The following is a 22440-nucleotide window of genomic DNA, read 5'->3' as shown; positions in this document are numbered from 1 at the left end:
TGCAAGACTTTTACAGCAGTCCCTTCACAACTTTGTCGTCCTTTCTGCTTCAGGGCCTCAGTGTCTTGTAGTGAAGATGTTAAAAACAACTACAGTAAGACAAATACTCTACCCATTTAAAAAAAAAAAAAAAAGACATTTTGGGAAACCCAGAAGAATTTCAATCCCAGGAAAAATCATTGAGTTTCTTAGGACAGACTTCCCAGATGCATGAAATATGTGAATGTAAAAGGTGTCATCCTCTCCTTCCAACTGTTTGCCTTCTGTGACTGAATGGCTGGATTGTAGACTGGGAATGGTGGTGGATGCTATGGCAACTTTACTAAGGTGGCACTGGCTCCTGTGCTATTTTTGTGTAGGATCCTGTAGTCTGAGCGTACCCCCCAACTAAAGGGGGGTAATAAACTGGCTGTGGGGTTAGGCCCTGATAGTTGTGGGTAATGGGTTAATGCGGTTAATGGCCTCTGTTCTGCCTCGAGCCCAGCAGCAAGGGCAGTGCTGTTTTTTTGGTTTTTTTTTTTAATGTCTTTATCAAGGCTTCAGAGGAAAAGACAAGATATGCAATTGCTCCTTGTTCATGGGGCTGTAGATAGCATCTCCTGGGCGTGCCTGCTGACCAGGCTCAAGTACCAGGGTAGGTACGGACTTGTTGCCATACAACAGGTGTATGTGCTGACTCTGGGAAAGGAAGGCCCGGGCATGCATGGAGGCTGGGGAAAGGCGGGGGGAGGCCTTCCAGCCTCACTGGGGGAGGGTGAAAGGAGGTGGACGCATTGACAGGAGGGTGCGGGCACTGGGTACAAATACGGCTTTTCACTTCTAGGGCAGCTGAGCTGAGACGGAGATGCTGCCCAAAGCGGTTGTGCAGTTTGTGTCTGTGGAGCTTTCTCCAAGATCCGACACAGTAAAGCCGTGTCCAGAGCCTTCCTGGGGTCCGTTCCTGCCGAACTACCCCTACGGCTGGTAAAAGCGGCTGAGGAGGTGAGCCTGGCTCCGTCTCGGAGGTGCGGGACTGGAAGCCCCGAGGTGGAGCCCGCGGGGGGAGGAGACGCCAGCCCCGGGGCAGGGCGCGGTGCAGGCATGGGTACGAGGGGCTTCCAGCCCTGGCCGGGAGGCGGAGCGCTCCGGCTTCGTGTCAGTGGGCTCGGCGCGGGGGCGCGCGGCGGTAGCGCGGGCGGGAGGCGCTGCCCCCGGCTCGCCGCGGCTCCGGCAGGGCGCGGGGCTCGCCCGGCGGCTCGGAGGAAGAGGAAGTGGCCGCGGCCCCAGGCAGAGGAGCACGGCTCGGAGCTCCCGGCCCCGCGAGGCGCCTCCCCGTGCCGCGCGGCACAAACTTTTTGCTAGGCGGCGCGGCGCCGAGGGGGAGCGGCCCCGGAGCACAGCGGGCGGGCGCAGGAGGAGGAGGAGGAAGCGCTGTCAGCGAGGCCGGCCGTCTCCGCCCGCCGGGCATCCTTCAGCACCGCCGGGCTGCGTCTCGCCCGCCGCCTGTCTCAGGTACCGCCTCGCACCCGCCTGGCACAGCGGGGGAAACTTGGAGGGAATGGGAGGCGACTGGGGTGGCAGTCGGGCAGGGGTGCGGAGGGGTCCGCGGCTCCGCTCGTCTCTCGGTCCTCCGCTCCTGAAGTTTGGCGGAATCGGGGCCGGCCGGCGCGGCCGCTTCTGAGCGGGCTGCGGGCGGCTTTCGGCGGGTGGGGGGACATCGCTCCCGTGTCCCGGGGCAGGTTCCGCTTTCTACGATAAAGCCGCAGCTCCGAGGGGGCTGGCGGCCGTGCCGGTCCGGAGCCGAGCACCGATTGGGCCTCGTGGGGCGGCGGTGCCGACACCGTCCTGTCGGGCGGCGGCGCCGGGAGTCCCCCGGGGGGGCGGCGTTGGCCGCGAGCTGCCGCGTGCCCGAATCGCCTCCGCGTGCCGGTGCGGCGGGCGCGCGGCGGGGAAAGGGGAGCGCTTCGTGCCCGCCGCCTGAGGTGAGCGGCACCTGGGAACCGAGGGGCAGCGACGTGCCGCTCGGGACTGCCCGCGTTTGGCCTCCTCGGCTGAGGGCCGATTCGCTCCAGTTCGTCCCAGCGCCCCCCGAAGGGACGTGAAGTGACCGAGGTGACCGCACCTGACAGGGCGGGCGTGCGCCGCTGCTGTTTGTATTCCCGTAAAAATGAATTATGCTGTTAGATTTAATAGAAAGATAACTAATGCTGTCAAGGCACAGCTGATCTCCACAGTACAAGGAGAGACCTCTGTCCGTTTGCTTTTATGTTTAAGGAATCCGATCCGTTTCAGCTGTAGGCATTGAATCACGGCGGTAGCGCTCTTTTCAGAATTCTAGCGGTCACGTTTGTGTATTTAATTTCTTTTTTTCCTAAGGAAAAAGAAGCAATCGCAGAATGAACAGCTACTTCAGGAATCTAACTTAACCTCAAGTTAGTTGTGTTGGACGAGGGGCTTTCTGCCAGTGAGCATTGCCATTTCTCTGCTGCACAGCTTCACACTGGGCTCTGTGCTCCTCGTTACCCACGTCAGCTTGGCAGGACTGTGCTTTGTGGCTGACTACCTTGGGACTGCACATGTGGGGCTCCCAGTTCTGCAGCTCTGTGTTCTGCTGACGCTTTACTCTGCGCTCTGAGCATTGCAGCGTGCTTCAGTTCTTCCTCTCTGTTTGCTGTGGGCTCAGAGAAGTGTGGGCTCAACTTCAAAGGAAGGCTTCATTCGTACCTGACATTCTGTGCATGCTTCTGTCGAGTCCGTTCAATCTTTAATTTTCTGGGCAGCAAGCATTTGTTACTTTAGGTTCCATCAAGTTTTGAGAGTAGTTTCCTAGTTTTTGGCATTTCAGTGGCCTTGTGGCTTCATGAGGCAGACTGAATCGTGCTGCAGGAAAAATGTTACCAGCTTGTTTTCTGGGACTGTTAACTCTTTTTTGCTTTGAATAGAAATACCTTGCCTAAAAGTGTTTTCCTGAAGTGGGTGCTGCTCTTTGAATCTCCTGCTGCATTGAAAAAGGGCACCGAGATGCCACTGCATATTAAATTCCCTGGGTAAAAATCATGAGGTGATGCACATAGGTTTGGGAATGCCCGTGGTTCTCCCCCTAACCTGCTGCTCTCAGGCTTCTCCCCAAAGCCAGCACAGTGTTGCCTCATGCCTCTATTTGCTCGTCCTCCAGCCCACGTGCACACACAGGCACACATGAAGCAGTGTGGTTCCCTACAGAAGGTGTCCTGGTGGGCGGCAGCCCCTGTGTGTGAGCAGTGCCTGCGGGCTGCAGGCCCAGGGCCAGAGCGGAAGAACGCGATGCGTGCAGAGCTGCGTTGTGAACAACATCATAAAAGTGATCGCACCTAATAACACTTTGGGAAAATCTGTTACTGCTGTGGTGTGTTACTTGACACGCTGCGTGCCAGGAATGTGCTTTCTTTCCAACCCTCACTTGTCCAGGTGGTCAGCTCTGACTTTGTAGAACCCGTGCTGTTATTTGTCTGTAGTTTATTTTGGTTTTGTCGTAAAGTTTCCTAAAGCTTAGCAGACTCAAGGCTAGACCAAGCAATTGGCCAAACTGACCAAATTATGTTTTCCTACTGCTTTCACATAGTCTCCTTCTCAGGGAGGTGGTACCGAGGTCGATGCACTCGTTTGTTTAACTCCAGCAATTGAATCTGCATTGCATTGTGACAGCTCTTTGAGAGCACTGGGTTTGAGACCAGTTCCTCCTTCGGGTTTTAGTTCTGCCTCCATTCAGTTGTACCTTTGGCCTAACTAGGCTCAATTTCTGTCACTTCTTGCTTCGTGCTACTGTTTCTTATCTGAGGCTGTAGTTTCATCTGCTGAGCTTTCTTTCTGTCCCTTGAAAGCCCTCTGCTTATTCCACCTTTCCTTCTCTATTAGGTAATTCATCTCGCTGGGTCTGGAAACCTTCGTATGAATTCTCTCGCCACTTCCTTGGGTTTCACATTCAGCAGATACCCACACTGTAGTTTAAACATGTTCCAGACCTCCCGTGTGTTCAAGTCCTCCAGCCTTTCATTCCTGTTCATCTCCCTAACGAGTTCCCTTCGTTTTTCGGATTTGCCTTTTGAAATTGAAAACCTTAATTGCAGATTTACTTGGGCTGCTTTGCCATTCAATTTAAACGAAATCAATCATAAAGAACAAATCTGGGATTATTCTTTCACCAACCTTTCTGTAAGCAGAGATTTGCTTACCAAACTGCAAGTGTAAATCCTGATATTGCTGGTAACTACATGGCAAAAAAATCGGTCATCTGCGACATCCAGACACGGATAGGACTGGTATATACTATTTGATCTTTTCAAGTGTTTTCAAAATGAAGTCTTTCAGAATCTTCCAAATTGCTCTGAAAATGTTGGCTACTTTAACAGCTGTTCCCTCCTACAAATAAAAATTTTCGTGGCATGTATTGAATATGTGGTTACACCATTACTGTATGGTTATAACATTACTGAAAAAGGACCAACTGGGATATGTGTAGGTAAGAGATTCCCCTCTGATGTCACACACAAAGCCTATGCCATGCTGAATGAGAGGGAAAACACAGAGAATGGCTATGTTCTGGGAATCTGCAAAGCACTGCCTAAGTGCACTGTTCTCTTCTCTTTGTTTATCTGCACACCCTGTTTGCCAGGTGTGGCATTTCCAATCCTCTGCTTCATTGATGCTTCTCTGCCTGATTATTTTTACCCTCTTATTTGTCATTTGCCATTTGCTTCATTCCTTTAATTTTGCTAGGAAAGGGGTTCACTCATAATGTGCAGACTCTCCCAGGGTTTGTTTGGGGCTGAATGGGGATGGAACACACTGGTGTTTTGCAGGCTGCAGAAGATGTAAGAATTAAATGACCACATGCCAGCAAGTGAACTGTGCTGGGCATGGAGTGCTTATTGTTTAGAACATGGAAAGGTCAGGATTGCAGGAGTGAGGGTTTAAGGAAATAAGTGCATCTCATTACTGCACAACAAACATGAAGTCCTGTCATTATTTATAAAAGCCTTCTAGCATCCCTGTGAGGTAGCTGAGTGCTACCCACGGAAGGGAGAATTAGGATGAAAGGACTTAACCAAAATCGGGAGAGAAAGCCTATTAATGCACTGCAGCTGTCTGGTTTCCCAGCTGCTGAACTCACCGGTAAGAACACTGCGCTTCATAATCTATGGAAAGAATTTCAGTAACTTATGATCTGTATTTAAAAAGCGATTAATAATTTATGGTGAAGCTTACAAAAGGAGGTCACGAGTTCTGGACGATAAACATTGAAAATGTGGTAATGCAAGTGAACTTATTCCCACTAATTGTGTTTAAAACCAAGCTGATGGTGGTGTAACCTGCCCGTACAGTGTGCTTCTTTTGGATCCCTTTGTTGTGTAAATATTAAAATTACCTTAAGTTTCAGATGGCTGTGTTGTACATGTGCTTTTATTAGACAGTATTTGAATGTGCACTCTAAGACACTACGCCAAGAGCTGTGTCCAATGCTACATGCATTTAAAAGAATTGTTTGGGAAGTCTTTGAAAATCCCCCCTGTAAGCAATTATTCTGTAATGTTGATACAGTTGAAATAAACTGTTTAGCCAATATATACTTAGCTGATAAGCATCCCTTAATGAGCCTTGTAATCTGTTCAAGCTTCCATTAGCCATGTGGTTCTGTTACGTCTCAGTGTAATTTTCATTATTATTCTTTGGAGATAAATTGTTATAGAGTTGTATGGAGGAGGGGACGATAAATCAAGAAATTAGCTCTAGTTGTTCCCTCCCCCCAAAACAAAGAGAGTCAAAAATCCATGTAGAAAGTTGCTTTCTCTTCTCTTTGTGCCTGAAAAGGAATCTTGAGCCCTTAGCAAGAAAATGAATTGGTAGCTGCATGGCAGTGTTCTGTACTTCTTGTTGTGCTCTGGTGGTTCTGAACTTGCTGTGTGTGTTTCATCTGCTTGGAACAAGGCTGGGGAGGTGGAAAGGCACCTGCTGAAATTACTTCAACGAAGACAAGGAGCGGTTGGAGAGGGTCCAGAGGAGGGTCACAGAGATATCAGGGGACTGGAGCACCTCCCCTGTGAAGACAGGCTGAGGGAGCTGGGCTTGTTCAGCCTGGAGAAAAGAAGGCTGTGGGTGACCTCATTGGAGCCTTTCAGTACCTAAAGGGAGCCTACAAACAGGAGGGGAATCAACTCTTTGAAAGGGTAGATAATGTCAGGACAAGGGGAAATGGTTTTAAGTTGAAGAAGGGAAGATTTAGGTTGGATATCAGGGGAAGTTCTTCACCAAGAGAGTTGTGAGGTGCTGGAACAGGCTGCCCAGAGAGGCTGTGGGTGCCCCGTCCCTGGAGGTGTTCAAGGCCTGGTGGGATGGGGTCCTGGGCAGCCTGGTCTAGTATTAAATGGGGAGGTTGGAGCTTGATGATTCTTGAGGTCACTTCCAACCTGGGCCATTCTATGATTCTTTGATTAGGTGCTGAGGTGAGGAGCTGAAAACTTGGCAGATCTCCAGAAGAGCTATAAAAATGCCTACGTTTCATTCAGGATCTCATTGTCATGGATCATGGAGGTGCTTAAAAATGGGAATTGTTTTTTTTCCTGCTGACTACAAATTCTTGTAACCGTTTGACAACTGTTTTTCATGACAAAAAGTGGTACCAATTTCAGTAAAACTTGAATTGGGAAGCACTACTCAGAAGTAGGTCAGTATTTGCTATGTTGGAGACGTTTCTTTACTATTGTCCCAGTCGCCAGAGCAACTCTACCCCTAAAACACACAGTGAAGGACAGTGACGGGCAGCAGGAAGCTCATTCCCTGCCTTTCAACCTCGGAATTCTCCTAATATGCACAAAGTACAGGTTAATTTCTGACCTCAGTTTGCAGAAGAAAGGCACTCTTTCTCTAACTCCACAGGGGGGTGCATTTGCTGCCGTTCAGGAGACAAACTTAGCGTTAGTTGACCATAGGCTTTGCTGTGTTTCTGCAGTTCCTCACAGATTCCACTTCTGCTGTTTTGCAAAAATGGAAATGAGATACGGACTAAAAAAAATCTGTTTCTTGATCTGGGTTTCGGTTCTAGTTTTATCATGTGCCTGAACACAAGAATAGTTGAAGGGACTGTCAAGATAATAAGGTTAAATCACGGGGAAAAAAGAATCTGCAGATGGAATTGGTTTTTCCAGCACTTGTACCTGCAAGAGCCCGTAACTAAATCTCCATGTTAGCGGTTAACATTCTTGATTGAATATTACACTTACTATTGCTCAGGGTTCTTCTTTTAAGTATGGAACTAGTGGGCTGATAAATGAGTTTTTAAATAAACGATGATAAGAAAATTTGTTTTAGAACCTTCTGAAGATCAGAAATATCTGACAGTTTTGCAGTGTTCCTGAAGAATCATTTTCAGATTTACTGTACTGGAAAGTGAAGATTATTCAGTGATCATATTTTGCTTTAATACTGAAGAAAAGATGTAGAATTCACATTCAGGTAGAGAAAGCCAGGATAAATATATGTGGTATAGTATCTTTAAGCATCTCTGATAGCAAAACAAAAGAGCTGTTGAAAAAGGAACTGAAGTGGGTTGAGATTACTTTGAAAGCATCAATAATAAAATGTTTTGTACTGCACTCCTCAGTTACATAAATGTAGAAAATTAAGGAATGATGTTCTGCTGACAGCAAGATTTCTATCTAAAACCCACAGAGATGTTTTCAGACTTCAGGACAAAACAACTCTGAGCAGGAATGACTTTGCTGCAGAGGAAGGGAAAGAGCTTGAAGGTGACAGCACAAACTGTCCCAGTAGGAAGTCTGTGGGATAACACTGAGTGGAATTTGGTGATTCACGGATTGCATGTCCTGCATGTACCGTCAGTGTCTTTTGGAAAACTTCAAGTATTTATACATCTCTGCATTATTATTTTTTAATAGACTCCTGTATCGAAGTATGAACTTTATTTCTTAAGATTTATTTTCTACTGCTATATCACTTGAATCATAATTACTGTGGAAAAGATGGTGATGCTGTGAAACTTATTTTTTCTACTGAAATACCATTTTGATTTGAATGAAAACACCCTCCCTCATATTTTGTTTGATTTAGTAACATAAATATAATTTTGTACTTAAAGAACATTGGGGAAGTATTTATCCTCAGGGACGTTAATTGATGTTTTAGCTGGGCGGGGGGAGGGCGGCAGTTGCTGCTGCTGGTGAGCCCCTCCAAGGGACGGTGCAGGTGGACAGCTTTTCTAAGTGGCTGTATTCTGAAACAGATTTGGTGGAGAAGTGCAGCAGAGTGCCTGCAGCTGACACCAGCCAAGCAGCCTTGTATTTTCTAGCTCTTTAACCCCAATTTAGGAAAGAATGCAAATCTCTTCGTGATACAAAACACTGCATCCCCAAGGACTCCTTCTGCAGCGATTGCTGTTCTGAGGAATCCTGTGGGTTTGTGCAACTGGTGTTTGCAGGCACTGCTGCTTAGTGACCTCTGAAACAGAATTTGTTCCTTTCGAAATTCTGTACTGTCTGCTTACCATGTGGAAGAGCTACAGGGCCATCACTGATCTTTGAAATCACAGTATTGCAGAATCATTTGAGTTGGGAGAGACCATCCTCCAATACTTCCAAGTCTTTTTCAGCAGGGCTGTGCTCTAGCTTTATATTCCCTAGCTTGTACTGATAGAGTTGCTGACACTTACTGCTAGCTTAGTTCTCCACTCTGCAAAATACTAAATAATTATTTATTTATACTCATACATATTGTGCTTTGGCTTTCATAATTTTTTTTCCTTCCTCATACTTCCTTGTGAAGTCATCTTTATGAAGAGGTACAAAGCTGTGGTCCATTACAGCCTATGAAGGTATTCATAGTATCCTACTAGGTACATTAACGTACAACATACATTTATATATGAAAATAATGTTTTAGACTTGTGCTGGTTGTATTGCATAAGCAAAAGAAAGAAGCTGCTGTGTATATGGAAAATAACTATTTTCTAACATAAAATATCAATTGTTATTGCAAAAAAAAATAAAATAGTAGCAGTCAAAAATAATAGAGGCAAGTATGATATGGGGAGCAGTGGAAGGTCCTGAGGTTTTTTAATGTTGAATTTACAAACCAAGTTTTCAAGTTTCAGATCCAGTATTTCTGCCAAAATAACGAGGGAATGCTGTTTTCTGCTGGATGAATCCCAAAATATTTAAAGTTCGGGAACAGATAAGACATATCCATTTTTCTTGGCGCTAGAGGTCATGTTAGCAAATGTTCTTCGTGCTTCCTCTTGATTGAGTGCTTGTTTTCTGTGGTATTTTTTAAGGTTGATGCATTGGTCAGGCCGATTTTGACATCTTTATTGGTGACTTTGTTATGTAGGCTGTGTATGGAATCTGCCGATGGTGCAAAGCCAGGCGGCTTTGCCAATAGCAAAAGGAATCCCAGCTCTGGGTGTGGGAGGAGTTGGACAAAATGATGGCCAAGTGGTGGGAGCAGAGAGTAATGAGGAATGAGTGGAGATCTGTTAGAGCTGGGTGCTCCTCACTTAGCTGCGTAGGATACAAATGAGGATAAATGGGTTCCTTGGCTAATAGGAAGATGACAGTGAGCTGTGCTTGGGATTCAGCTGTGAGAAATGCTAATGTGATTTGCAGTAAAGAGAGGGAAGCATTAATGGTGCTTTAAGGGGCATTGTTAGGCTCTCACTTTGAACATATGGTCACCTGCATTCAAATAGAGTCATAAGGAATGATGCAGATGAGCTGGTGGGATGGTGAAGGGAACAGAGAGGCTCACATAGATTGCTGGATGCATTTATGCTGGAAATTTGATGAAAATTGCTATCTGCTTGGGGGATGAAGCTGTAACCTATGCGTAGAAGTACGCTTTTGGAGATAGGGAGCCTGAGCTGGTTTTTCATTCTCTGCTTCAGGTTTATGAATTGTTTGCAAAGGTAAAGGCAGCCCTGGTTTGTGATAGAGGCTTTTGAAGTGGTGGTTGTTCCCTTTGCTGAAGCAGCAGTTCTCCGTAGGCGGGGACAGGATGTTCAGTGGGTTGTGATGAAAACCCAGGTGTTTGGCTGGTATGTCTTATCTCCTGATACTACCAACTGCTTCAGGTCCTTTGCCTTGCTCACAACAGTGTTGCTGAAGAGGAATAAGAGTATTTAGCTTCATCCTGAAGCATGGGATGTAATTTGTTTCCTACAATCATCTACACATTTTCACCAAGCTGTTCTTCCATTTGTTCACACTCAGATGAGCCACAATAAAGCAGGATATTGAGAAATCTTCAAGGTGCAGCCGAAATGGTTGTCAAGAGTCGTCCTGTGCAATGTTATGGGCTGATTGCCTATTAAAGAAAACCAGATTATCTAATTTGGTTTAGTCGTCATGGACCTCTTCTGTTTTAAGGAAGGCTTCTCTAAAGCCATTATTTCCTGTGCCTAACCTGAACAAACAGGGTGGAAGGAAATGAGGTAGTTTCCTCAATGCTGGTTTCTCTGCAAACCTGCTTTTTCTTTTGAATTACAAATTTCAGTGATCATTTGGAAGTTAAAGGTTTGTGTGAAAGACAATACTATATGCTTCCATAGTAACTGCTTATATAAAAACTGTGGTTGTTAGTCTATATACTAGCAAATAGTTTTGCACTTTCAGCCACTTTCTGTGACAACGTATCTACCAAAGTGTATGATTGCATACATTTGGAAGATGGAAAATACATGCATTAAGCTATCAGTTCTACATTAAAATAATATTATGCCCAGGGCTTGATATAAGTGGTATATATTTTAATTATTACCTGAACATTTATTATACTATTTCATATTTTTTGTGGGTAGCTTGCATTTAAAAACGGAAATCACCAATGTGTTATATTGCAATGAATGAAACCAGAAAGATTAAAAACCCAAATGAATATTTTGTCATTTTCCTTTTTCCCTTTTCTTGTCTGTTTGTATCAGGAGCTGCTGAAATGGGTTGTGGATTGAACAAACTAGAGAAGCATGATGAAAAACGGCCTGGTAACATCTATTCAACGTTGAAGAGGCCCCAGGTAGAAACTAAGATAGATGTCAGTTACGAATATCGATTCCTGGACTTCACAACACTAAATGATGGTAAGGACACTATACTTTTCTGTAGATTTTTTTTTTGCTATTCAAACTGGCAAGTTAATTGCTCGGTAACGGTTTGAGAATAGTGCGTGTAATAGTTAAGCTCTTAAGATGTCTTTTAGTTTAAGTAAATGCCTTCTCTCCAGTCATGTTTGCGTGCAGAAATATTCCTGAGAATTTTCTGTGAACTTTTTGACTGTAAATTTATTTGTAGGATCTCAAATTCTAGATTCTTTTTACCCATGTTTTGTTGGTTGTTTTTTCCTTTGTTACTCTAAGGATGTATTTTCATTTTCTCAATTTGCATCTTATCCAAGTTTTGTATGGTGAAGTGATTCAAGTCTGGTATGTTACATATTTTATTGCTCTTTTTTTCCTGCTCCCTATGCTCTCTCAGGAGTATTTTGAGAGGTTGAAGTTAGTGTTTTCAGTTTTTGCAAACTTACCTTAAATAACTCTTATGTGGTTACAAACACCTGTATGTACATTCACATGGGTGGAAACAGAATGACAGAGGCGCTGAAGATCTAGAACATGAAAGGAGTAATGGTCCAGTCTCATGCCATTTTTACCTTTTTTGAGATCTGAAGTAGTTTGCTTTAATTCGTATGACAATCTGCAGATATTTCATTTCTTTCCTTGCTGATTGACATCAAGCATCTCTGCCAGTATTGCTCACACTATCGCCTGTGCCCTCTTTCACTTCAAAATTAGCCTGTTCTGCAAGCGATTACTCCTCACACCATTTGGAAATCTGAAGCTTGAGCAGAAGGCTGGGACCTGCTTCTTGCTATATATAAACCAACACAGAACCAAAATCTGTTACAGCCAGCTGGCTGGATGCCATGTAGAGCCTCTGTGCTTTGCCCTGCACTGTGCTGCTACTTCATGTTTTGCAAGTCAGGTCCAGGGAAGAGGTGACAGTAGGTCTGTCTGTGTGAGACAAAGAGTGCTAGCACATTGTTTTGCGTGCCGCCTCGCACTGTGCGGTTCAGCACGTTCAACCCAGGGTAATGTTTGTTCTTTTCCAAAACTTGTTGCAAGTGGGCTTGTGACTGGGAAAGCTGGAGGTGTGGAGTAGGTGGTTGGACAGGAGTGTGATTCTGTAGGCAGTGTGAGAACAGAGAAATTTGTTTCTGCAGACTTTTCTTTGTGCCTGTCTTTCATTCTTTCAGATCCTTCCATTTGCTGTTACACTAACTAGAATGCACTGCTGTTTCTGAGGGCACGAAACAAATTGTAGAGGAACTAGTGTGTAATTTTTTTTTTTTTTTTTCATTTTTGTGTTTCAGTTGTTTCTGCATTTGTTCATTTTTATTTCAGAGTCTGAGCAGTTTGAGTTTCTGTTGTATGATAGTTTGACATTTTTTACTGAGATGGAATTAGTGAAAATTAATACTGGGGATTTTGTATGGGCTTTTCTGTGGTGTTCGTCACAACAGTGTGAATACCTCACAAGCTTCCGTGTGCACATCCTCCTGGTTCCTCATGAAGTGTGTGCCTGTGTCATTGGGTGCAGCAGCCACGTGTCTTCCCTGAGGCACAGAGCAAAGAATTAAACCCAGACTTTGTAAGTCCAGTTAAGTGGATAAGTTTGTTGTAAAACACATTTGTAGGTTTTTCTCACTCACCCTAGATTTTAGGAGACATAGTTTCAGAGAAACTGTGACTGGAAGTACTTCTATCAAATTCTTTGGCATTCTAAAGAGTATAAGCTATTTGGCTCTGACTGCATTCTGATTTTGGCATGTTGTATCCCCATTGCCCTGGTCTGTGATGCCAGCAGGTGGGCGGAAGAGGAGATAGAGCTGTGGTTCTGCTCTGTTTCCTCAGTATTGCCCATGGTGTGTGCTCTGGGGATGGGCAGGGTGAGAGCCCAAACTGTGCGGCTTCCCCTGTTCATGTCAGCTGTACAGAGGCTCACCTCCTACTGCACAGGGTTAGAATGTTTTTCTCAGTAGTGAGAAAATGGCTGCTTCCTTTATATTTTTGCTCAGAAATAACCAAAGATAATGATGAATGTTTCACCTGTGCCTGCATGCATTCAGGTGTTTCTAAAAACAAATTGCTCTCAGCTGGGCAAAAAAAAATAATCTGGATTGTGAAGACTGTCTTCTGTGAATCCACCTTAGCCCTCTCAGTGCATATATATCCTGACATCATCTTTTCCATAAGTTTTCTGCCTCATTTGGTTTTTAGAATAAGCCCTGCTGAATTATGAGTGGCTGTGTAATATTTTATTGCATCGTTACTCTGAGCCTTACTTAGCACGGTAGTGCATCTGGCTCTGAAGGGAGTTACTCATTTGTCTGAGACTTTTATATTTACTGCTCTGATACCTGTATCTCTTTCAATAGTTTAATCTGAATGGGGAGAAGTTGTGATGATCTCCACTTTGCAAATGGAAGCTAATACACAGTTGAAGTTTTCCAAGTCCGTAGTGTGTCTTTGCATATTCTAAAAACAGCTCTCATTGACTCCAAACATAAGTGTGGATGCTGATCGCAGTTTGGAACTGCATGCATTCTCAAATCCAGTAACCAGAAAATCAGAGATCGTTTCTAGAATTTTACGTCTGTTTTAACTGCAGTTCAATAGGCAGTGAAGTGGATGTGAGTTTTCTGTTTCTGTAAGTGAGGAGATGCTGCTCCTCTCTCACCTTCTGTAATCTCTGTGTTCTCTTTTATTTATGAATCTGGCAGAAGGCTGTACAGATGTGTTTGGTTATCCTGTGGAAGGGTCTGACAAATTCTGGAATTGGTTTAAGTGTGGTGTGTGTACAGCCAGGAAGAGATGGGACTTTTAAATCAGCTGGTACTGTCACACACACTCATTTCATTAGCATCACTCTGCTGAAAGCAGGGATAAAGTACCATCCTGCTGGTCATTTCTCTGCTGTTAGCTAGAAACTTACCTTCTCCTGCTGTCTTTGGTTATGTATTACCTCCTGACACACAGCTGAAGGAATTTGAGGAAGGATGCTCCTTTACGATTTGTTATATGTTTTTATTCACTTCCAGACTTGAGCCTTGCTGAACACTGTAACAAATGTCCAATGGAAAATAGTGTTTGATATCTTGTTTAAGTACTGTATAAATAATACATGCATGCAAAATGCTGAATTAAGGCTGCAAGCCTGACATCTCCCAGTGTTAAGGGATTGATGTACTAAGAAGTAGAGTATCTAGAGAAAGAATTCCCAAGCTTTTAAGGAAAGCAGGCTATAAAGAACGCTCAGTTTCCACCGTGCCGCAATACTGATAATTTTTATGGTTCATCAGAATAAAACTCTTAGATGTGACAAATTGCTTGATCAAGTGTGATTCTTATAGGGTTTCCACTCAGTGCAAGTGAGTGCTGGAGGAGTGAGGAGCACTTAGTGAGGAAGGTGTGCTGCTTTTCTCATGTTTGCTTTGCAGCGTCTGCTAACCAGTATTCCCTTTTCTGTTGTTCCCTGGGTCATGTTGAAGGACCTGCTGCCCTGGTGGTAGCATGTCACCGCTGCAGGCAAGCCCTCCCAGAGGCTGTGTGCTTTGTTCACAACCTGCTCTGCTTGGCTCTGTCTGCAGGTTGAATGTTCTCAAGCTCCCTGCTCCCTGCTGGCCAAATCTTGCTTTAGAGTGGCTCAACTGGATGCCTTCTCTCATGTGTTGAGATGATAGAAACGCTAAGCGACAATAACTGATTTTTATAATAACAAAGAATTTGATGGAAGTAGAAGATGGTAACATTAGGTTCCAGTAAAATCTTCTGCCACAAAGCCAGAAGTGACAAATTACTATCTGTGTATGTATACCACAGACTTCTACTGGAAAAAAATACAAAAAATTATGTCACTCCTGTAATTAAAACAAACAACAACAACAAAAATTTGTTTATTTTGCATTTCTCTCTATAGAAGAACAAGAAGTGATTAGTGATCATCTTATACCTTACATCTCCAAGGTGCCATGCATTTCTGTTTTACTGAAAGTGGGAGGTAAATGGTGCAGAGGGTAAATGCTAACAAATGGGATAAGACTGATTGTTTGGTTTGTTATTTGATTCGAAAGAGGAATGTTTAAATATTCTGTGCTCTTGCCCTGTTCTGACCTAATCTACCTAGTTTAGAGAAATTCATTTGGACTGACAGATCGTACAGAAACTGGCCTCTGCCTCTTCTTTGTCTTTTGTTTCCTTTCTCCTACCTCTTTTCAGTTATGATGACCTTCCGAGAGAAACAAGGAATCTGAGGCATTTATCTCTTCCCTTCTCCTCAGATTACTGGAGAGGTTTTTTGTTTGTCTGTTTTAACTGACCTGATTGAATCTTTTTTATTTATTTTTATTTATTTATTTATTTTGCTTTAGGTTCCTATAGTAATTCATTTGCCTCATGAGTTATGACAGTCTTTGGCTTTGAAGAAAGTTGGCATGAAACATACACAAGCCATGCAGTGAGAATGAAATGGGGATATATATATATTTTTTTTTAATGAGGAAAGGCTATACTCTGAACAAGCCATTTGTGCTATAAAACCACTAAAATCCAGATGTTTTGACTGATGGAATGAATAATAACAGTGCTTCACATTTCTTAGAGAGGTTCTGAAGACATAATGTGAATACAAGGGCATATGGTTTTGATCCTTATTGTTGATAATTTATTTCTCAAGTGGGGGGAAAAAATCAAAGTGACAATTGTTGAAATATAACTAATATCCTTACTTTTTTTCAATATTTCCACCCTATTCTTTTTGCTTAAGAGTTGTTGCCCAAGGGCTGTATTGTCAAGCCAAAAAGTTATGATTTGAGGCATTTTTATATATATGTGTACATATTCTTGTATGTTTGCATATACTTATATATATATAAAAGTATATATATATAGTATTTATATGTATGAATTTGAAAGTGTATCTAACTTTCCCATTCTGGCAAGCTTTTGGGTATTATATAATAATGTTTAGGAACAGTTTTGCTACCAAAAAAAAAAAGTTAGGATCTTATTATGGTTGGTATGGCTGGGCTTCTGTTTGATTTGTTTTTGTTTTTTGTTTTTCTCTAATAAAGGTGCATATAATGTGTTAGAGAACATTCATTAAAAAACATAATTGTATTAGAATCAGAAGTTAAAGAGGCATTCAAGTGTGGGCGTACTCTTAATTTAAGGTTACATTTTAGTTGTATGCAGCTTGCATAGTTAATTTAAAAAAAAACACAACTAAGGAGAAATATGTAATTATATCTTAAAATGAGTCACACAGTGGAAGATGCAAGTTGGGGATAGGGAAGGTATTTTTCCCACAGAATTTATATGTTTTCCTACATTTGTATGCAGGCAATTCCATCTGTTATAGAATATAATGTTTGTTATTTACAACGGTGCTTACCATCTCTTCCTATTGGTAATTTTTATATTGAATTAAGTAGCTATTTGTGCCTTGTTTCTGCTTTCTGTTTCTCTTCACCATTCATTTGAGAGCAGGAGAAAAAGAAAAAAAAAAACCTGAAACCCTTCTTTGAGCAAGCAGATCTGAAAAAAGACCCACTGTTTGCAGGTGTTTTGATTTGATTTAAGACTAGTAAAAGCAATTGTTTCCCCATTGGCAAATTTATTTAATTTCCTGTTTTCAATTTTGTAAGCAAAGGAACATAAATGAAATTAGCATTCCAGTTTTGTATTTCCAGTTGCCTGGGTTTGTTACCATCATCTTGTCCTCAGGAGTGATGAAATAAAATTAGCAAGGCAAAATGTTGCTAGGTTTTTAATATGATGTGATAGCTTGAACCAGACTGTGTGTAGACCACGTAGCACAGACGAAAACGTTGTTTGAGAGTTGAATCACATGTTAAGAGCAGTAAGATGATGAGTAAAAAAGGCCAATGAACTACTTCTCTGTAGATCAGATTCTGCTAGTGCTTCCCTTTAGTTTCAGCTTGGTCCATGTGCAGATTGCATTCAACTTAGATTGCATGTACTTGAAAATATGTGCATGATAAAAAGAATCAGCACAAGGACTTTGCTTGGTCTGGTTTTCAGTCCCGTCCATTAATGCAAACTTGAAGTTTTTTTTTTTTTTTTGGCTTCTCTAAAGCGTGCAGGTATTTTCTTCCAAGTGAATTGCAGTCTGTAGTATGTAACCTTTCAGGACTTGCCACTGTAAGTTGCAGCAAAATGAAATGTTTGTGCTGGTAGCAGTTTATAAAAATTACTGGTATGTCTTGGGAAACTTGCAATTTGACATAAAGGGAGCATTCCATACGTTAGGAGTTTAGTAAATGTAATAAATTACACCATAAATGGAATTGCTTACAGAATTGTTAGAAATAACTTGAACTACTTTACTATCATTTGCTTTTAACTGGAGATCCATGCCGTAAGTAAAATATGTTAGATGCGTTCCAGTTTCTAAATAAAGGTTTGCTTTCAGTAATTTATATTGAACTTTATGGTAGACTGTATGTAGTGTTACTGATGTACAGATACAGATATGCTTATGTGTATGTAAAACATATGCACCTGTTTGTATTGTGTACACGTTTGTCGAAAGGGGTAATACATACGGATATAAACATGCAGTCTTATTAGGTTTTGCTTCATGACTGTACTTAATTCTGTTCTGCCTCACAACACAAAGTAGGAAAAGCTTTATCAAAAGGCATATAGAACACAGAATCTTAGAGTCCTTAACATTGGAAAAGACCGCTAAGATCATCTAGTCCAACTATCAACCCGTTACAACCATGTCCACTAAACCATGTCCCAATTTGATGACTGTGACAGAGAGGAATAGTGTTCAATCCAGCCCCCTAGTTGCTGGAACGTGGCCTTAAAATCAGCCTTCTTGTGGAATCTGGAGCAAGAAGCTGGTCAATATTATGGAATGACGGAAACATTTGAGTTGGAAGGAACCCTTAGAGGTCATCTAGTCCAACCTCCCTGCAGTGAACAGGGATATCAACAGCCAGGTCGGGCGCTTAGAGCCCCATCCAGTCTGATGTTGAATGTTTCCAGGGACAGGACATTCACCACCACTCTGGGCAACCTGTTCCAGTCCAACACCACCTTCATTGTAAAAATTGTCTTCCTTAAGTCCAGTCTAAATCTCCCCTCCTTTAGTTTGAAAACATTTCCCCTTGTCCTATCACAAGAGACCCTGCTGAAGACTGTCCCCTTCTTTTAGCCCCTCTTTAGATTCTGAAAGGTTGATCCCATGTCCCCCAGGAACCTTCTCCAGGCTGAACAGCCCCAGCCTGCCCTTGAAGGGGATGTGTTCATCCCTTGTGTCGTTTCTGTGGTCCTCCTCTGGACACACTCCAGCAAGTCCATGTCTCTCCTGTGCTGTGGATTTCATATCTGGACACAGTACTCCAGGTGTGGCCTCACCAGTGGAGAGCAGAGGGGCAGGACCACCTCCCTCGCCTTGCTTGCCACTCAACCTCACTGTTGATGTAATTGATGAAGATGTTAAAGGGTACTGGTCCCAGTACTGACCTCTGAGGTACACCACTTGTCACTTACATCCATTTGGATGTGGAGCCATTGACCACCGCTCTCTGGGTACAATCTTATAACCAGTTCCTCATCCATTGAACAGTCTACTTGTCAAATCTGTACCTTTCCAATCTGGAGAGAAGGAAGTTATGGGGGACCATGTCAAAGGCCTTACTGAAGTCCAGAGAAATGATGATGTCAGTGATTTTTTGCTTGTGAATTAAGTTTCCTAGCCCCATTTTCAGTAGCTACATACTCGCAAAAAATCTGTACCTTTCATATGGTTTTGAATAGAAAAAAGTGTTGCGGGTATGGCTTTGTCTTTTGAAGTCTCAGCTGAACTGTGGTACTGCTATTTTGTATTAAAATAGGTGAGCTGGGAACTTAGATATAATATAGTAATTACATTGGAAATCTCAGATATGTTGAAGAATGTGCATATTATGTATTTTGGACCAGTATTTTCAGACTGTGATTAGAAAAAAAAAAAGATTTACTTTAGATGCTTCTATAGAATCTCATCCCCATCACCTTACCACTCTACCAAGCTATGGAACGGTCATTTTCTCCACTTGGATTCTGTACATCCAGCTGGGCAGTTGGTGTGGGCAAATGCAAAATGGGAGGGAGGGAAGGAATATCTGCAAGATGTTTTCTATTCATGCGTGTTCCATTGTGGAAAAAATATGGGTGCTGAAATAGCCATGTTTGTGTTAACTTTCCTAGTCTGTATCCATTCTTAGATGTAAAAATGGGTAGCTACAGTACTCCATTCTTACAGTGCAGATTGTATGTACTCTGCTAGCTGGATGTAATTACTGAATTCTTACAATAGATACATACCATACGTCATGCGTAAATGAATGTTAATTGTAATTTACTCACATAATGGAAAAATAGTTACAGATCTGTTTAAAAAGAGCTCTGAACTTCCAAAATGCTTTTCCATCCTAGCAGCAACTAAGGAATTGCACATGATTGTTCTGAGTGGCCTTGTCTTTTCTTTTGCCTCTGGCTTTGCACATTTTTCCAGTCTTCATGTGTTTTTCATCTCCTGATGCTGCTCAAGAGCCAAGGAGCCAGATTTGGCAGTCTTCAAGGCTGGGAGACAGGCGTTTCTGGTCAAGTGATGAAATGTTTTAAGTCAGGCCTAATCCTTTTTTTCCCAGAAACAAAACTTCTCCTGTGTTTAACTGGAACAGGAGATCACATAATGACTTGTAACTTTAAATAGTAAATGTTTCATGGCTTTATTATGGGAGAGAAGTGATTAGGCATGATCTCTGTAGTAACTTGTTTAGTCTTTGTATGACTTGGTTACTGCAAATTCCTTGACGTCAGCAAGCTATAACATGATATACAAAATCTGTGTAATATTTTAATTTTAATGGAGTTCTTTGTGATTTACTTTGTAAATAAGTGTTGCTGTTTTTCTAAAATCTCATGCGAATGAAAGATTTGGAATTGTTTATCCTGAGTGAAGGATACCTTTTTGAGAGAAAACAAGAATTGCTGGTGTCAGCTATTCTTTACCTTTCTTAATTGTACTGAAAAGAAAATGCTGAGCAGATGTACTTTGATTGTGAGGGATTGTTTCTGTTTGCATTCGTTTTTCTAATCTTCCTATCTGAAGAGTAAAGAATCTCTGTTGTCACAGAGACTGTGGATGGTCAGCTATTTCACATTGGCTGTTTCTTGGTGTGTCTGCATGGCTCAGCACTGGTCAGTATCCGACTGTGTACATCTTAATCCAGTACTGGGGTGCAAAAGGAGTTCACTGCCAGACTGGGGCAGTTGCTTCTTAAAATGCTTAATGGCATTTTGAGGATTTTTCTTTGGACAAGAAATGGTTTGCTCCTGCAAATGGAACATCCCACTATATGTGCCTTAAAGCAAGGAAAAGTATCTGACAAATGTCTGCAAGTCCTTCTGAGACAGGTGCCGTTTTGTCTCCATGTCTTCTTCATGCAAATGACAACACCTTGTCATTGTCTCTGCCAGTGGTGCTTGTAAAGAGATTTCACATGCAGAAGCCACTTTAATTTTATTTGTTACTTCTGTTCTGGGTTCATTTCTGTTCCTGCTTTTTCATGCGTGCTACCAGACATTTTTTCCCACTGGCCAAAGATGGAGTTGATAATGGAACAGTGGGCTTCCTCCTGCAGCTTTGGCAGCGTGCACCGGATGAGCTGACACTGTCCTTCATGTCTGTTGTCTCAGAAGGAAAATATGGGTTGTTCTTTACTTTCTTGAGTTTTTCATTCTTGGGTGTGCTTTGCCCTTGATCCACTGGAGGGCATGGGTGTGGGACACAAAGTTGCACTGATAAGGCTAGTTGTTGGTTCTCTGTGCTGAGGCTGGTTTATTGGCTTGAACTTGCTGTTGTTCAAAGCTGCTGCCATGACTTTGCCATCACTGGATGGAACTTTAGAGTCCAAACCTGCTGTCAAAGGTATCAAAGGTATGGCTGTCACTCTGTGTAGTCTTATGATTGTAGTACCTATTGATCTGTGGCTAACCGGTTTGGGGAGGGAAGGCACATCTGTAGTGGGTAAAGTCAAGATCAAGCTTTCTGTGCCATCCTCCAGATTCTTTGCATGGATGCACAGAAGAGCTGAGTGTCTAGAAGAGACTGACTCACTGTTTACGGATGCCTTTGACTGCTATCTCAGTGGCCCTCAGGAAACCTCACAGTTTAGTGATTGGGAATGAGTTAGGGAAAAGCATAGCTGAAAAGTATCTGCAGTATACTATACAGGAAAAAGAATGATTGAGGTTGAATACGCTTTTGCCTTGCTCTTCTGAAAGATGACGAGAACAGATGAAGGGAAGAGTGAAAAAATCTGTCCTATTTCCCTGGCTTGGAGAGGAGACACAATTAAAGGTGTGGGAAGCAGTGCAAACAGATCAAGTCTTGCACAATAAGAGAGCAGTGCTCCCTATTCTCAGTAGCATGTCTCCCTCCCTGGGAAGAGTCTGTCCCTTCCCTGCTACCCTTTGCAGACTGCCAGTCCTCTTAGACTTCTGACTGTTCGGAGCAGGGCCATGCCTTGCCAACTGACTGGCAGACTGCCTGCACTCAGCTCACGTTATCTCATGTACCTGCTCCAGAACATCTTTACAGCCAGAATCCTTCAATCCTAGAAATTGCCTCTGTCTCTTTCTCACAAAAATACAGCATCCAAAACCTGTGTCAGCCTTGTGATGGTCTTTTACATCCCTAGCCCAGGCTCCCTGGCATAGTTTTCCTTCTGCTGCACCATAGAACATGGCAGGAGTTTGGGAGGTCTGTAGCCTTAGGCTCCTTCACTGAAAGAGGTGAGTGGAAGGTACACCTGCAGCTACACAAGAATGTATCAGCCAAAGAGTTTGAGCAACACCACCAGCTGACAGTAACGTTGGAGAAGGCCAGTATGGCTCAAAACTTATAATTAATATTATAATTAATAAATACTATAATTATAATTAATAATCAAAGGAGGGAAAGTGGGATCTGGGGCTTCTGGACAAAGACCAGAAGAAGAATGATGAGGTGTTGCCACAGCCTACAACAAAAACTTTCTTAAGTGGGCTGGCATGTTCAGAAGATTAGTTGGAGTGAATACCCATGGGCAGAGCCCAATTTAATGATGGGATTACATTGTACATTGTATCTGCATGCTGAAGTGGGGAGTAAAAGCAAGTCAGTACCCAACATCCTTTCATGAACATGGGCCTCAGAGCCGCATCAATCTCTGTCAGGAACCTTAAGAGGACTTTACATGACAGTTAGTCCTCTTGTGCCTAGAGGCATTCATCATGTTGGCAACTCCAGATAATGTCACTGAATTAGCTCATGCCCAAGAAGCTTTGGCTTTCCCTTGGTA

General features: G+C 42.8%; 1 protein-coding gene across 2 annotated transcripts in view; it reads left to right on the top strand.

The window, feature by feature from the left end:
* The first annotated feature begins 809 nt into the window (after nt 1-809).
* RFTN1 (raftlin, lipid raft linker 1) overlaps nt 810-22440 on the top strand; it is a 95998-nt gene continuing 74367 nt past the window's right edge. The window contains exons 1-2 of one of the 2 annotated variants that reach the window (XM_085226298.1): nt 810-981; nt 10946-11101. In XM_085226298.1, the coding sequence (XP_085082424.1) occupies nt 10957-11101 (145 nt within the window). In that variant the 5' untranslated portion in view covers nt 810-981; nt 10946-10956. Of the gene's footprint in view, nt 982-1170; nt 1492-10945; nt 11102-22440 lie in introns of those variants that run through there. The other variant, XM_085226299.1, reaches the window with a different exon arrangement.

This window comes from Meleagris gallopavo, chromosome 6 (genome assembly GCF_905368555.1).
Source record: "Meleagris gallopavo chromosome 6, MGAL_WU_HG_1.1, whole genome shotgun sequence".
Lineage (NCBI taxonomy): Eukaryota > Metazoa > Chordata > Aves > Galliformes > Phasianidae > Meleagris > Meleagris gallopavo.
This window is presented reverse-complemented; position numbering and strand designations above follow the sequence as displayed.